Raw genomic sequence first — 15,746 nt, 5'->3', positions numbered from 1 at the left:
AATCATAACAAAAATTGAGTACTTTACCTAACCATCCCAATAGGAATCCGAATGCAAACATTTTAATAAGTTTTCATTTTCAATGTGTATCCCTTTAAAAAACATATGTTGCTGCGTGAACTATATATTTTGATCAACCTCCCTCGCTACAGAAATAATGTGGGTCTTGAAGTATTGCTATTAAATATTCTTGTTAATGACTTATGCTATTTTCTCATTAGCTTCAACCCGACTCGAAGAGAATAAACATCTATTCTGCATAAATAATAATAATTAAAACATTGATTTCATGTTTCTTGGCTAACTTTTTTTTTTCCCCTCCTGTAATCTAAGTTAACCAGTACGGGTTGTACACACGACTCAGCACAGCACTTCAGTCCAGTGAAAACTAATACCTCGTTGCAGCAGGGTTTTATTCAACTAAGAATTGATATCTGTAAATTCAACACTTGTTTGATATCATATTATTTCCTAATTTTGAAAACAATCTTTTCCTCTGTATTTCAATTTAAACCAATGGACTGCACGGAAATCATATTGAATTAATATTTTACTAAGGTTTCGTTATGCGAACTTAGAAACAATTATTTGAGAAGAGCAATTTTAAATTAAGGAAACTCCTTTCATATTATTACTATTATTATTTATTAAGTGAAAATAAATACTATATAGAAATTAACGTCACTTACGACTTCTGATTTGCCATCCAAAATCTCTTTCAATTTCTTTACAGCAGCAGGAGTCTGTAATTAAAAAAATAAAAAATAAAACTGTTAGCAAACTTTTAAGAAATACCATAAAATTAAAAATTATTTCAAATAAAATTAATGACGAAACATTTAACCATGATCCATTTCTTATCTAGGCTTTAGTTAGAATTTCCATTAGCTAACATGCACCATATTTTCAACGCTTTGTAAAGCTTATTTCTGTTGTCTAAGCATGCTTTCTTTCATAGGTGTGTGACAGCTAATACATTTAGTGCAAGCATTCAAAACTAATCAATGTAATACTCGTATCTAGCAATGGGTTTACTTCTTATATGTACACTCATGTCCAAAATTATTGTCGCATGTTTATAAATATGTTGTTGTAGGGATATAATTTGATAATGAATTCGCCCGGTATTTCTTATAATGTTAGTAAGTGTATAATCGGCAAAGACACGTATGTGGCAAATTTCATGTCAAAAGAGCAGTAAATAAGAACAATAGAACTTCCTTGTGTATTTACCAACATTTTGTGTTACTCATTCTAATTTTCGTATTTATAATTCTTTTCCTATGAAATTTACCACAAATATACATTTCCCGATTATACACATAGTATCAGTATTAAAAGTACCCTGCAAAATCATTATCAAATTATATTCTTACAAGAAGACATCTATGCGACAATCATTTTGGACATGGATGTACAATATTTAATAGACATGAACGTTTAATGTAATGTCTTTCCATCACATTCTCATCTGTTTATCGGATACAGACTATTTGCCGTTGCTACTGAATCGAAGTAAAAACATTATGCAGTAGTTGGTTGGGTGATTTGGAGTTTACTGTCTCGTTCAAATCTAAGCTACGTAATACATGGACCTACAGCTTATCGTAGGATCCGAACCACATGAATTCCCATCAGGATTCGAACTCAGGTCTCTCGCGCCAAAAGCGCGTAGCTAACCGTATAGTTAGAAGGAATTTCATTATGCAGTATAGTACACATAATTGGAGAAAGGCATCATGACAAGCGATTGTAGATGAACAGCGCACTCGCTTCACTATAGGAAAATTCCGCAGCCTCAGTCCTATCAAGCGGATACTGTGATCATACTTTGGGCTTGATGGGAGTTAATTTCAAAAAATCTTTGTATCAGTGTAAAATGGCTTTACAGTGTATATTGAAATATGTTAATTTGCTTGTTGCACGATACAAAATAATGGGTTAACTTCTTCCATTTGTATCTACTGAACAAAGAAGATCCATTGGTACCCAACCTGTTCCCTCGGTACGGAAAGGTATTTAAAACTAACTGTTCCTTTTTTTAAAGTAGAAAATACTTCTGCTGTTAAAAGTTTGGTAAACATATGGTGCATTAATCATGTTTATTTGCATTTAGGTGGAAATTGTTGGCAAGATGATCCTTCTTTGTTCTTTTCTTTTTGCAATTATAATGAAGTCTTCCTGTCTGTGCGATTCCTATGCATATCGGAACAACGCAAATACATTTTTACAGGGAATATGATCTATTTCAGGGTCAACATTACTTAATGGAGTTTGAAGTGTGCCCTCTATCAAATGGATACCATATCATTTCACCTTACAAAATATAATTTTCTTTTAAACTTAGCGCAGAAATTTATCTAACTACGTATTAGCAGTTTTTTTCTTCTTTTTCTTGGCAGCATTTAATTGGTTTGTAATTTTCCAATAATTAAACTGTAATCATAAATATATTTTCTTACAGACAGAAATGAGATAAAGATGTAGCCAGAATGGTATACAAGAAAATGAAGGCTGGGGGAGATCTCAAATTTTCCTTTTCAGTAGTCTTTTTTCTTCAAATAGGTCTTGTATGTATTGCAACACAAAATGGTATTCAATTTTAGTAGACTACTTGAACTCTCTTCTTACAAAACTGATATATATATATGGTACTGGGTGTGACGTCGGTCGATTTCTGAAGACTATAATTTAAAAAAATTGAACACTTCGCAAAGGTGATACATATACTGTGTTCAGTACCAGCAAACATGTCTTTAACGAAAAATATGATGATTCTATGAAGAATGACCCGTAAACCGGTACTTCTACGTAATAATTTCAATTACTTCGAACTGCTTTGAGTCAAATTATCATTCGAAGTGATGCTCTCAGGCGGCGGCTGCTGTTGCTAATAATAATAATAATAATAATAATAATAATAATAATAATAATAATAATAATAATAATAATAATAATAATAATAAATTAAGTACCTCCTTCATTTTGCAGCGAATGTAAGTATGAACCGATGTAGAGTGTTGTCGAAAATACAAAAGTCGGAACGAAATTGTGTGGAGCAGGAATTGGCATGCGGGCGTCGTTGTACAACAACAGGTATTGAACTCAGCGTTCGCAACCATCTGGCAGTAAAGTGTACTTGTAGTCGCTCTGAGTTTCAGTGCAGGTAGCCGAGCAAAGTGAATAACATCCAGCGTATGAAAGCATGTGTACAATGGCTGATCAAGGTGGATCCAACATAACGAGGAATTTGCAAACACGACCTGTCGGTGATGGGAAGACAAATATTTGCAGCCGTAAGTGGTGATGGTGCTTCGTGACTGTTGTGTAATACGTCCTTCATACCGGGAAAATATAATACTGAAGAACTTTATAAATCAAAACACACGGGTGAATATGATGTCCACGAAGAATGTTTAATCCTAGAAGTACCAAGGGAAAACGGATCAATTTTGCCCGCGTGTTATTATTATTATTATTATTTTTTTTTTTTTTTACAAGTCTTTGAAAAAAACAAATAATTCATTTGATGCAGGCTGATTTGACACACACACACATCCTTTGGTTCTGCATGTGACCCATCTTTTCTAAAAAAGTTCTCTTCAGTTTTCTTTTTAGTCCAAATCCTACATTTTTTAACATATTTCTTCTGTCTTATATAAACACTTATGTAATATATGAATGATATTATATATGTAACAATTTAAGTAATGTATAGCAGACCTACTTCAAAGGTTTCTGACAGGCTTAGCACTTCTAGGGCTAAAAATTTGGAAGACTTCGAACTCTTGACAATTCATAGTTTTTGTATGAAAAGGTTTTTACACTGAACAGTTCATAATCGGCTACCCTTCATTTACGGCAAATTACGAGTAAGTCTCTTATCTTCAACAAACCCACTAAGTTTAATAAAAATCAGAGTATTTTTACGAAATTACACAGAGCCTTTTTTATTTGAAATCGCGAAGGAAGAAGATTCAGTCTCTCTTTATTGCTCCATTTCAACTCCAAGCAGTAGACGATGGGTAATCTTCAGAAAAGCAGTGGAAATTTGTGGAAACCTCAGTAAATAAGTATACCTTACATTGTGTCAAAATTGAATTCTTACAAAAATTATAGTAAAAGTGCCTTCCATTTCAATTCAGGCGGAGCATGTACCATCATCATCTCAGATGTTGTTGAATCTTTTTTTTTTTATAGCAACTAGACATGATTTTAAGAGACCCATGTTGTTTGTTTTGTCGAAAAAAATTTTCCCGACAAGTAATGGGCCATCAAAGACGGGGAGTACAATTTATGAATTGTAGAAGACATGGAAGATGGTCAACTTCGGAGCCTTACCATTCAGCTATAGAGACAGGTAGAGATAATTCTTGCTGTGGTATGTACATAGGGATATAAATAAACTAATTTTATAGTTTGGTTTGTACATGCGAATTTTTTTGTACATAAATTATCAAGTTAACAAGTAAGATTTCCATCTTTACGGCAGTGGTATATTATTATGAAACAACTGACAGTTTTGTTGTAAGCGACGACAAAACACAGATTCGGCTTATGTACTCATAGCCATAGACAAGATTCTAAAAATACTCTCGAATACGTGAAAATAAGTGTCTATAATTTCCCAAACCGTGTCAGTGATTTCTGATGGTGCTGCATCATACTTTAAAAATCGCTTTCAGATGTTCGAGATGCAGACAGGTTCGATAAAGCAGTGATTTTTCAGTAAAACCGGTCATGCAAGGGTTTCTGCGAGGTATTTGGGGGGAGGGGGTTGTAAAGAATGTGGCAACGTAGCTTAACATTAGGTAAAAACAGATACATATTATTAAAACTGGAGAAGAGTTGATGAGTTGATTTTGAGTTTAACGTCCCGTTCAGCAGCGAGGCTATATGAGACGTGGACCTACTGATTAACGTGGAATCCGAACCACATGAGCTCCCGCCGGGAATCGAACCCGGGCCTCCCACGCCAAAGGCGCGTACGCTAACCGCTTAGCCACGGAGGAGCTCCTAAAACTGGAGAAGAATTCGTGAGTATAGTGCAAGTACAAACTCCGGTTATTACTCTCGTTTTGTTGCCTGGAACAGAATTCGACAATTTCCGAAAAAGAAGAAGAAGAAATGCAAGAATGGGAAAGTATGCGACCGGTAACTGGTATTCAACGAAGTCACCTTTGGCTTTCGGAAAATGGCGAAGTTTTTATGGCAGTAACGGGTCACCATGAACTAACTTCATGCTTCTCCCAAAATCGAGCTTCTGCAATTAAAGTGTAGATTTAAGAAGTCTGCAAAAAGGAACTTTTGTTACATGCATATATGATAACCAGTGGTGGGTAGCAGAAATATTATGAATAAATCATGAATTACGTGAAGTTGAAGTGCTGTTTATGCTTCCATATGGATCTTCAGCAGGGTGCAGGTTTCCAGAAGAGCATAAGAAAAGTGAAAATAAGTGTTTTGTGACTATCGACAATGTGCTACGAGTTGTGAGCGTACCAACACCTATTGAAGCATCTGCATCGTTACATGCTTTTAGAGAAGACGACACCAAGCAAGAAGATGATTAGTTCATGTGGGAAAAAAAAAAAACGGTGAAAATTTGTTTCCCAAGACCATTTTAAGTAAGTGAACTTAAAATGTATGTGTTTTGCAATCGTAATTTCCATCTCAGATTACTTCAGTTTACGAAAACGGAAAAGATGGGGGAGGGGGCTCAGTTTACTATTTCAGAGAGCCTTTTTGATTAAAATAATAAAAAAAAAAACCGTCAGGAAAAACTTTTTGTTCGTTATTTAATGAATGTGAACCACAAACATCATCAAATTGTTGCACTCTTATTGTTTCCAGTGTTGCCAACTGTGACATCAAAAAGTTAACGGAACTTCGCTAACTTCAAAAGGCTGTAGTTAATTCATAAAGCATTGGTCGAGAATGGTATTTGGTATGTTTATTGTTCATGTAAAGTTGAAACATCTGGCGAAACTTCAGAAATTTAAAATACGATGTTTTCGACAAAAATGGCGATTTTTGAAAATTTGACAATTTCTCGAATTTTTTGCGACGAAACGGTTGCACACAGAAGCGATACAATTTTCTTTTGTCAGAAAGCGGGTAACTAGGTCTTACCAACCGTGAAAACAGAATATTAAAATTCGAACCGGAAGTGCTCGAAAAAAATTCGCAAACTTCGACTTTTCAGATAAACTGACATTCATTTGTTATTTTATGTACAAAAAGATACATATGCGCAAACCAAACTATAATAAAATACAGTTTATTTATACCCCTATGTATATACCACAACAAGAATTATAACTCTACCTGTCTCCATAGCTGAATGATGGGGCTCTGAAGTTGACCATTTTCCATGTTTTCTACAAATCGTAAATTGTACTCCGCGTCTTTGATGGCCCATTACTTGGCGGGAAATTTTTTTCGACAAACCAAAAATTATGGGTCTCTTAAAAACATGCCTAGTTGCTCTAAAAAAGGTTTCAACAATATCTGAGATGGTGATGGTATAATTTTATTTATTTATTTTTCTTTTGCCTGAGTTGAAATGGAAGGCACCTAAAGCATATTTTTAAATCGGAAGGGGAGGGAGGTAAGTTAACACTCTCATTCTTAATTGATTTTAAATTCAAGTACGGAAATAATTGTGGTCTCGAACAATAATCGTCATGCTGCATTAAACTCTTACATTCTTTAATGAAAGTTTTCACGGAACACTTTATTATTATTATTATTATTATTATTATTATTATTATTATTCTCTGGACGGGTTATGAATGGGAATAAATTCCCTATTCATTATTGACTCATTAATCCCAAGAACTACGGATTCTGAAAAAGCATCAAAGAAAACATATTTGATATTGAATCAAAAATAAATAGATTTTACTAAGTTATCGTGGAATTTATTTTAAAAAAATAAAGGAGGGGTAAATCCATCCGTTTATTCTTCATTGATTTGAACTTAATGAAGACGAGATGATTGGAAAACATCAAAGAAAACATGCTTAGATTTCTTAAAATTATTCATTTCGTCCACAGGAATGGTTGTTTTGCCCATTCGAGTGAGGTAATTACGGTATATATTAAATTTATTCCCTCTAACTCATAGTGTTTTTCCATGTATCTTAATTTAGTGTAAAAAGCAAATTATTTTAGACTTCCTGTGTTCTTGTCTTCATGAACAGGGTTTGAAAAATCCAGTCGCCTGCTCGCCATTGGCGAATACTTGTTTATATTCGGCGAGTAAAGTCCGATCAATCAAAAATGTGTTTTATTGCACACAACGAACAAAAAATGTAGGAGGATGAACTGGTTAACTATAGTTTAAGCGAGTGGTATATATTCAAAGCAACTTAAAAAACTTTTGTCTTCACGCACTTCTACAGAAGACAGTGCGACACAAAGACTGATTTCCTTTGCTTTCTAAACTATTAAGTATAATCTGTATTCTGCCAGTTTCCACCAGTTGTTGTGAAAGAGGTTTCAGCAAAATGAATTTAATCAAAACGAAACTACGTTCCTAACTAGAAAGTTCTAATTTGGATTTACTGATGCTCATAAATCTAAATGGACCTTACCTTGAATTATTTGACCCAAGACAGTCTATCGATCCCCGTTATTTCACAAGCAGTGGCTACCATATAGCTAGACATATCCACAGGAAGTTCAAGAATAAATAGCAGGTGTCACTCTTTTTCTTATTTGTAAGAGACATGCCAATAAACAAAGTAAAAAATGTATTGATATGTTTACTGTGTCGCAAAATGACTTTTGTTTATTTGTATAAGGGTGATTCCACGAAAAAAGGGAAATTTTCACTTGGAAAATTTTTGTTCCGTTGATGGTCGCCTATTTCGAAAAAATATCAGATGCACTTACTACCATTAAGTACATGTTAATTAGGTGTTCAGCAGAGCTGAATCGTTATCGTTTTTATTAATAAATAAAAAATAATAAAACTTTTCAGCACCCACGGAGTTGAGATTGCATAACACGGAGTTGAAAATTGCTGTGGAGTTGAGAAACGTGATACATCTGGGTGATAAGGTTTAGTGAATAAGTAATTAAGCTTATAATTTACATAAAAATTGAAATAATTTTTGTAAGTTAGAATTATTCTCCTTATGTTGAATAAAATTCTAACAAACTAGATGACACGTAATTTGTTATACAAAAATACTCTAGAAAAAAATGCAAACATATGAAAATTGTTTCAAAATTGAGTACATATGTATATGAATATGTGACGTACAATAAGAAAAAAAGAAATACACATACACTTACCAATATTGAAAAGTTATTGCGCTTTCAATATGTTGACTATCATATGGAGAGAACAGACGTTTCACATAAGCTTACGAAACAAATGAAGTAGTCACTAAACCTGTCTATTGTCTACTTCATTTGTTTTCTGAGCTTATGTAAACCGCCTTTCTTCTCTATGTGATCAAGTCAACACCTCGAAAGTGTAATACTTTTTCAACATTTGGTAAGTGTATTTGTATATTTGGTACATATACAAGGTGTTTCAAAACAATACAGACATCGTTTGGGAGCTAATTCCTGACACCAAGATAAGACGAAAAGTATAGACAACCTGGGTGCACAAATGCTTCCTTTCGAAGTTATAGGCTGCCGAAAACATGAAAAAAAGAACTTTAAAGGTTCATAGCTCCAAAACTATGAGACCTGCCGTAATCGGGTCACAACTTCACTTAGGAACTAATATGTGCGCTATCCAAAAATATGTTTCAGAATCCTGAGGTACTCACGATGCAATTTTTATAGAGGGAGTTTGGTTACGAGCATATAATCTGAAGTACTCGCCAACTACTTCTATAAAAGTTGTGTAAGTACCGCAGGATTCTGAAACATGGATATTTGGATAGCGCACATACTAGTTCCAAAGTGAAGTCTTGACCTGACTACGGTAGGTCCCATAGTTTTAGAGCTATGGACCTTTAAAGTTCATTTTTTCATGTTTTCGGCAGCCTATAACTCCGAAAGGAAGCATTTCTTTTATTGGTCTATACTTTTTGTCATATCTTTGCAAGGAAGCAGATTGGTCTATACTTTTTGTCTTATCTTCGTGTTAGGAATCACCTCCCAAACGTTGTCGGTGTTGTTTCGAAAAATCCTGTATAATGAACACTAAATGACAGTGTAAGGCACTCATCATTTCTCAATTTTCTTTGGATAATTCGATGTTCTTTGTTAAGTAGCCCACATTTTCCACTCCAATAAAGGAAATGTCTTGAGGAAACAGGAAAGGACTGTTCTAGTCTACATAGAATGTCAACTCCCAACGCTTTTTGAACGTGAGGTTTACTGGGTCAGGAGAAATTCCTCCCGATCCGCGTCATAAAATTGACTGTCCGTACATTGCCCTTAGACTCTTCGACAATCCCTGAAAAGAAAACAATTAACTGATCATAAGATAAGATTTAATAAGTCCTTGTAATCAGAAGTTTTGGCCAAATAATAATAGAAGCGAGAGCTTTTAGTGCTTTTAAAAGTTAAAAAAATAATTTGAATTTTACGGGGTACCACTCAAAGTATATAACTGCAACTCAGTCTTCAGTTTTTGGTGGATCGTCATGTTAAACCAACTTCACAAAAAATGTTTACGTCTGAAGAAATTGTTGCCACTGATGGTGGAGAATAGTAGTTAAGTTGCCCGAGATGGAAATAAATGCAGATACCTCCTGCTAGACACGTACAATACGAAAGAGAGCGGAAATTAATTACTTGTGGTGTTGTGCTACACCATGCTACTTGATGTACTTTTGATGTTCCCATAAAACGTTTCGTGGTGAGAGGAAGCTGCTGTCCGACAGATGAAATTTCTTCCTTTGAAACAGTGTATATCTTGACATCTCTACAATGTTTTCTCATTTGTTCAATTAATGTCTACATTATATCCTTGAGCAACAAGGCATTCTGCGGTTCTTTCAAGAGTGATCCCAACCCCATCGGGAGTACCTTTCCCATGTCCAGTTTCGGAATAGTTCCATGTAATATTCTTGCATTTTATAATTGATGTTGACAGGTAGGTAGCAAATTTTTCAGCAACTTGTGCGGATTTTTCTTTCGTAATGTTCTCTTAATGATGGTCGCCACCTTTTTCTCTTTATACTTTGCTCTTTCGGATAATAACAATAAGCCCTTTTATTTTTCCTTCTTCCTTCCTCTTTCCCGTTCTCTCCTCTTGAACTCTTCATACTTAATAGGATCATTCCTGATTACCAACCGATGTTTCTTTTCGGCTTCCCTGTTTCTAGCCTTTCCTTTTCACTTAAGTGTTTTCTCGGCATTTTAATCTTATATAACTTGTAACAAATGTTACTTCCTATAGACTATTACACAACAAACATTTAGAAATATAAGAAATTCATTGATATTGAAAGATTTTGATGAACGTTTTTTTTATTTATTTATTTTATTTTATTTTTATTATTTTTTTTTTTATTAAACGCCTACGTACCAAATTGTACGTACCGAGTTTATTTTTTCGGAATTTTTAATAAACTTCTATTGAGACTCATATGTGACAAATAATGAGTTGGAAAAAGTTAAAAATTAGTTAAGAAGAAATAATCCAATATAAATCAATCAATCAATCAAGAGAGGAAATAAACCAATATCAATTAATATACGCACCTGCTTTCCACGCACAAAAATATTTTTCTTATAGCTTCTTTGTTTTTGTTGGTGCGCATAATACTTATAGATTGAGATGTCAATAGGTTAAAAACAGACACCATCCATCTTGACTTGACTGAAGTTTTACCTCCGGCTACCTGACAGCCGCAAAACTGAACTTCGCCAAACACTCCTTAAATGGGCTAGGACCCACCCAGCCGGCCTTTGAGTGTGAATCACACGTGGTCAGCGTGTCAGCTTCTGCGGCCGTTGTGATGGTCTGCCAGATCAGGTTTCAGTACACCTCTACTCAAATGAGTTTTTCAATTGCCTCACTGTGCGAAGCAAACACCATTAATTTTTGAGTTTCCACCGGGAAACAGACCCAGAACCACGCACGAAAGGCGAGCTAGTCACTCGATCATAAACGAGCCTTATTTCTATCAATATGTTGAAAAAAAAATATTTGGAAGAGCATGAGCGTAACAAACACGATCAATTGTGTACGAATTTTCTACGTTAAGGTGTAGGTTTCTCAAGGGAAAGGTGTATACCATACGAATACATTCAGTAATAAATGCCATGGAATTGAGTACGCACCTGCTTTCCACACACAAAAATATTTTTCCTATAGCTTTTAACACATGCACACAACTTTTTCTGTTCTTCAGTCAAACATGTTTGCCTTGTCTTCTTGTGGGTGTTGCCAATGTGGACGACCATGCTATCTGTTGAGAGCAATGACAATTTTTTCTTATGCCATGGAGTTGAGACGAAACAGAGGTGACAGAAACGAAGAATAGTGAAGCTTTTGAAAATAGTCATTATAAAGGTTTACTTTCCATAAAACCGAAACACTGAAGTGATCTCTTCCATTTAATTACAATTAAATGATGTTTGATTTGCGACTCCAGTTTTAATTTGTTGATTAAAATCAGTCAACTGTACTTTGTGACAGCCCACGGTGTTGACAAATCTGGGTAATAATTAATTTTTTACGTATGTTTCGTGTTATATTTGCAAACTGTTATACATGACATACCTACTTTGTGACGGTTACTACCAAACAAACAAACAAAAAAAAAAAAAAAAAAAAAAAAAAAATTGAGGTGATTCTTTTTAGTAGTAATTTGAAGAAATGCCCGTGACAGAAAATTTCCCTTTTTCGTGGAATCACCCATAAACACTGTGACTGCAAAATGGTCTGGCTAGTAGATTTTTTGGCTTGCTAATACGTGCAAGCAAGATTTTTCAAGCCTTATTCATGAAGTACATTCAATTTAACTATGATACGTAAATTTATTTCACCTACTTGTATTCTCTATTTGAGAATTTTGTTGAGGGCGCTGTAGCTCAGTGGTAGAGCGTTCACCTCTGGTGCTTGGGGTCTTGGGTTCGATCCCAGCCTCCGCCAAGTGAACTTTGTAGTGGACAAACACCGTGTGCGTGGGTTTTCTCGGGGTTCTCCCGTTTCCTCCCACTTTCTTCATTCCACCATTTCATTCATTACTCATCATCACCGTCTCCTTTAGCCTTCATGGTTTTACCCTGAGACATAAGGTGAAAGATTTCACTTCATTTTTGAAAATTCTGTTGTAATTTATCTGTTGATCCACGTTTCTTATCGTCAAGAAAAATGAAAACAGTTACGACATTTTTATTTTTAATGTTGCTGTTTGTTTATTTTATTTATATATTTCTTTTCCCTCAGTAGTGCACATGCAAGTTACCTGGCAAGCAATCCCTACGTTTCTTTAGGGAATCCCTCGCACACATCTTGCAGAGGTTTGAAACATACATTTTTCAATCGAACAGGTATGACTTCGAGTGTCATGTTCTAAACCGCACTCTCTACGTTGCGTTGTTTTTGAATTACAGCCCTCTGAAGTTCATTTTCCCACGTTTTCCGCACCGCCGAAACTCTCCCTAATTGACCAAAGTTCCAGAATAATTTTTTGCTCCTTTCCGTGTCCGAAATCAGCTCCCGAAAATTGTTTAAATGGTTTCTTACCATCCTGTATTTTGGCATTATTGCTGTATAGCCAGACCACACGAAAATCGAAAAAATAAATACACAAATAATAATAATATTTAGTTTCTCCCCGAAAATACTAGGTTTTGACCCTTGCCAAATTGGTAGTGATTATTGTTCGAAATACAATGTGGACGTATGGAAAAAAAACTAGTGCATAAAACACGAATCAACTTACGCTAGATGGACACTAAAAAGCACGAATGACATCTAACCGAGTCAGAGCAGGAGCGCAGCAGGAAAGCCCGTGAGGTATCGAGTGAGTGCGTCCGTAGCGAGCAGGCACGTTAGCGACGGTGGGTATACACAAACCAGAATAGTGGAAAAACGCTTTATATGTCATAAAATGCACGGTTTATGCGTTGCACAGCTTTGGAGGAGATACTGTCATCAAAAACAGTACCAAAATGTACTAAATTAGGTTAGACTAGATTAGGTTTGGTTAGATGTTTCTCTCCTTCTCTGAAGTTTCAATTCGTTTCCACAGTTACGACAAACTGTTCGCCTGTTTAGTAGACCACGCCTTTCACATCATTTTAACTACTGACACTAATTTTTGTGTAACTCGATAAAACTTAAAGACGATATGTCACAATCTTGTTATTTACGCACCATTTCCACACTGCCTTTCCCAAAAACCATAACAAGTGTACCTCTGCGCCAAATAGTCCCTTCTGCCAACATATGTAGTGCCGTTTACAACATCTAAAACAATTAACATCAACAAGTATTTTCTTAACTTCAACTATTCGTCTCACTGAGTTTCACTCACTCTTTATCACAAACTAAAATAAATTCTCTAAATTCACCTGGTAAATTTTCTAAAATTGGTCCGGCGATACAGCAGTTAACCCTTAATTTTGAACACGTCGATACTTACACCGTTCAATTTATAATGGAAGTGCTTACGAGTGGCTGAGGGTAGCGGACGTGCTTCCTGTCCATTGTGGTTCTAGGTTCGATACCAGGTAGAAATGTTTCGATGTTATCACTTCATTTCAACAGAATTGAGGAGATCGTAAAATTAAATGGTAAGAAACGTCAATAAATTGGACCAGAAATATGACAGAATCCAGTACATACGGTAAACCACCATGTACAAGGTAAATTAACTTAGAAAAATTCGCCTTGTGAAGGAAGTGACAACGACTAACATCAACCATTCACACAACATATAGTTTTTGATGTAACGCCAGTTCAGGTGCAGGTGCATAAGATGCTGTTCGGTACGTGAATACAATAGTACTTCCAAAAGAGGAAAATACTAACTTTCACGCGTATTACCACCTGAACTTTGGCCATTGTTTACATGGATTCTGACCTTTGAACGTATGTCAGGCAACCCCTAGTTTAGAAATCGCTAGTTCTTACATTCAGCAAAATGTCTTCAGTAAATTTTATACGTAACTTTATTAATGAAATCGGAAAGTTAACACTTACCAATACTAAAGCTGCTCTTCCAGCTATCGGTCGTTTTCCTTTTACCGCTCTCACTGTAGCAGAAGCTATTCGACTCGCCATCTTATTACGTAACAAGACAAATGAAGCGCAATATATGGAGCTGACACTATGAGAAAATTTATAAACAAGATACACTTAAGTTGCGGATTCGGGACATGATGGCGCCAAGTTTCGATGATGGTTTCCAACTCCAATTTAATGGAATCATTTCCTTTGCACATGTACATTTTTAGATCTATTCCAGAGGTAAAAGTGAGGGGGAACGCGAGGGATGTTGTCCCCCACCTCCAAAAATATGTACGTCGTCCCCCCAGTTCCTAACTTTTTCAAAGAATACGGGACACCTTCGATTCCCCCTCCCAAACTTCACAACACAATACATTTTTTAGAAACATTTTCACTGCATTACTTAAAATGAACACAAAGTAGTAACGAACAAGCTGTAGTGTAATCTGTTCTCAGGAAACTTTATCATCTGAAGTGTTGTGCATTTACATGAGTTTTTTTTTTTTTTTTTTTTTTTTAATCTGAAAATGCTACCCAACTCAAATAATGTTATTTAAGAAACCAGCAGACGAAAGAAAATCATGAACCTACAATGTCCTATATAGACACAATAGTGCGCATTCTAGAATGACTCAAGAAAATTAAGTGTTTGAAAAAATCAAGTCTTGAAATTTTACGACGGGAGGCTCACGGTCCCCCTCGTGTTGTGATGCCGGCTTGGCTAAAGGAGACGGTGATGATGAGATAGGAATGAAGAAAGTGGGAGAACCCCAAGAAAACCCACGTACACGGTGTTTCTCCTTGACACTAGTTGTGATTGAACCAAGAATCCCATGCACCAGAGGTAAACACTCAACCACTGAGCGAGCGCGCCCCTAAAACATTAAGTGTTGTCCTAACAAAAATGATGATAATATGATTTTCATACAAAGAAAATTAGTACATGAAATTTTAATCATATATTGTACGAAACAATATTATTTTCTTAAACACTGAACGTTACATCTTGCTAATATTGATATCGATAAGTTGACATTGAGAGCAGAACTGGGACGGGACTAAAATACGGGACAATTGCCTGTCCCGACTAAATTGTCGGGGACGCGGGAAACTTGTTTCCAAAGAAAGGACTGTCCCGTTTTTTACTGGAAGTATGGCAGGCTTATGTAATGCCACTACGTACCACCTCCCTACCTTTTCAGATCCAGCATGTGCAGTTGGACATAAGTCCACGTCATTTTGGTTGCAGCAGGGGCGGACTTCTGGGGGTCGGTGGGTTGTAATACTGCTACTTAGAGCTACTTTTAAGAGCTCCAAACTCTGGGGTAGGTTTTATTAATATATACAATCTTAAGTTTCCTCTTCTGGGGGGAAGGCGATCGCCCTGATCCCCTCCCCTGGATCCGCCACTGGGTGCAGTTTGTATTATCTGTCACATAAGAAAATGCATTTTGGGGGGTATAGTATCTCCTGCCCCTTGAAGCGATGGAAGCTATGAGAAAATCAATTTGTTTAACAGGGTAATTGACCTTAAAAACTTAAAGCTCTGGATCCTGGTAAAACAACAAACTATATTACATTTGCA

The 15,746-nt window shown here is 35.7% G+C and overlaps 1 protein-coding gene across 1 annotated transcript in view; it reads right to left on the bottom strand.

Annotated features, from left to right (window-relative positions):
- Positions 1 to 14,280, bottom strand: part of MagR (Iron-sulfur cluster assembly 1 homolog MagR) — a 45,815-nt gene extending 31,535 nt beyond the window's left edge. The window contains exons 1-2 of the mRNA XM_081759251.1: positions 14,135 to 14,280; positions 690 to 743 (exon numbers count right to left, since the gene is read on the bottom strand). Coding sequence (XP_081615377.1) covers positions 690 to 743; positions 14,135 to 14,215 — 135 coding nt within the window. The 5' untranslated portion in view covers positions 14,216 to 14,280. The remainder of the gene's footprint in view (positions 1 to 689; positions 744 to 14,134) is intronic.
- Between the last annotated feature and the right edge of the window lie 1,466 nt (positions 14,281 to 15,746).

The sequence above is a fragment of the Thermobia domestica genome, chromosome 5 (genome assembly GCF_964235325.1).
Source record: "Thermobia domestica chromosome 5, izTheDome1.hap1.1, whole genome shotgun sequence".
Taxonomy (NCBI): domain Eukaryota; kingdom Metazoa; phylum Arthropoda; class Insecta; order Zygentoma; family Lepismatidae; genus Thermobia; species Thermobia domestica.
The sequence above is the reverse complement of the archived record's forward strand: the minus strand, read 5'-3'. Positions and strand labels throughout refer to the sequence as shown.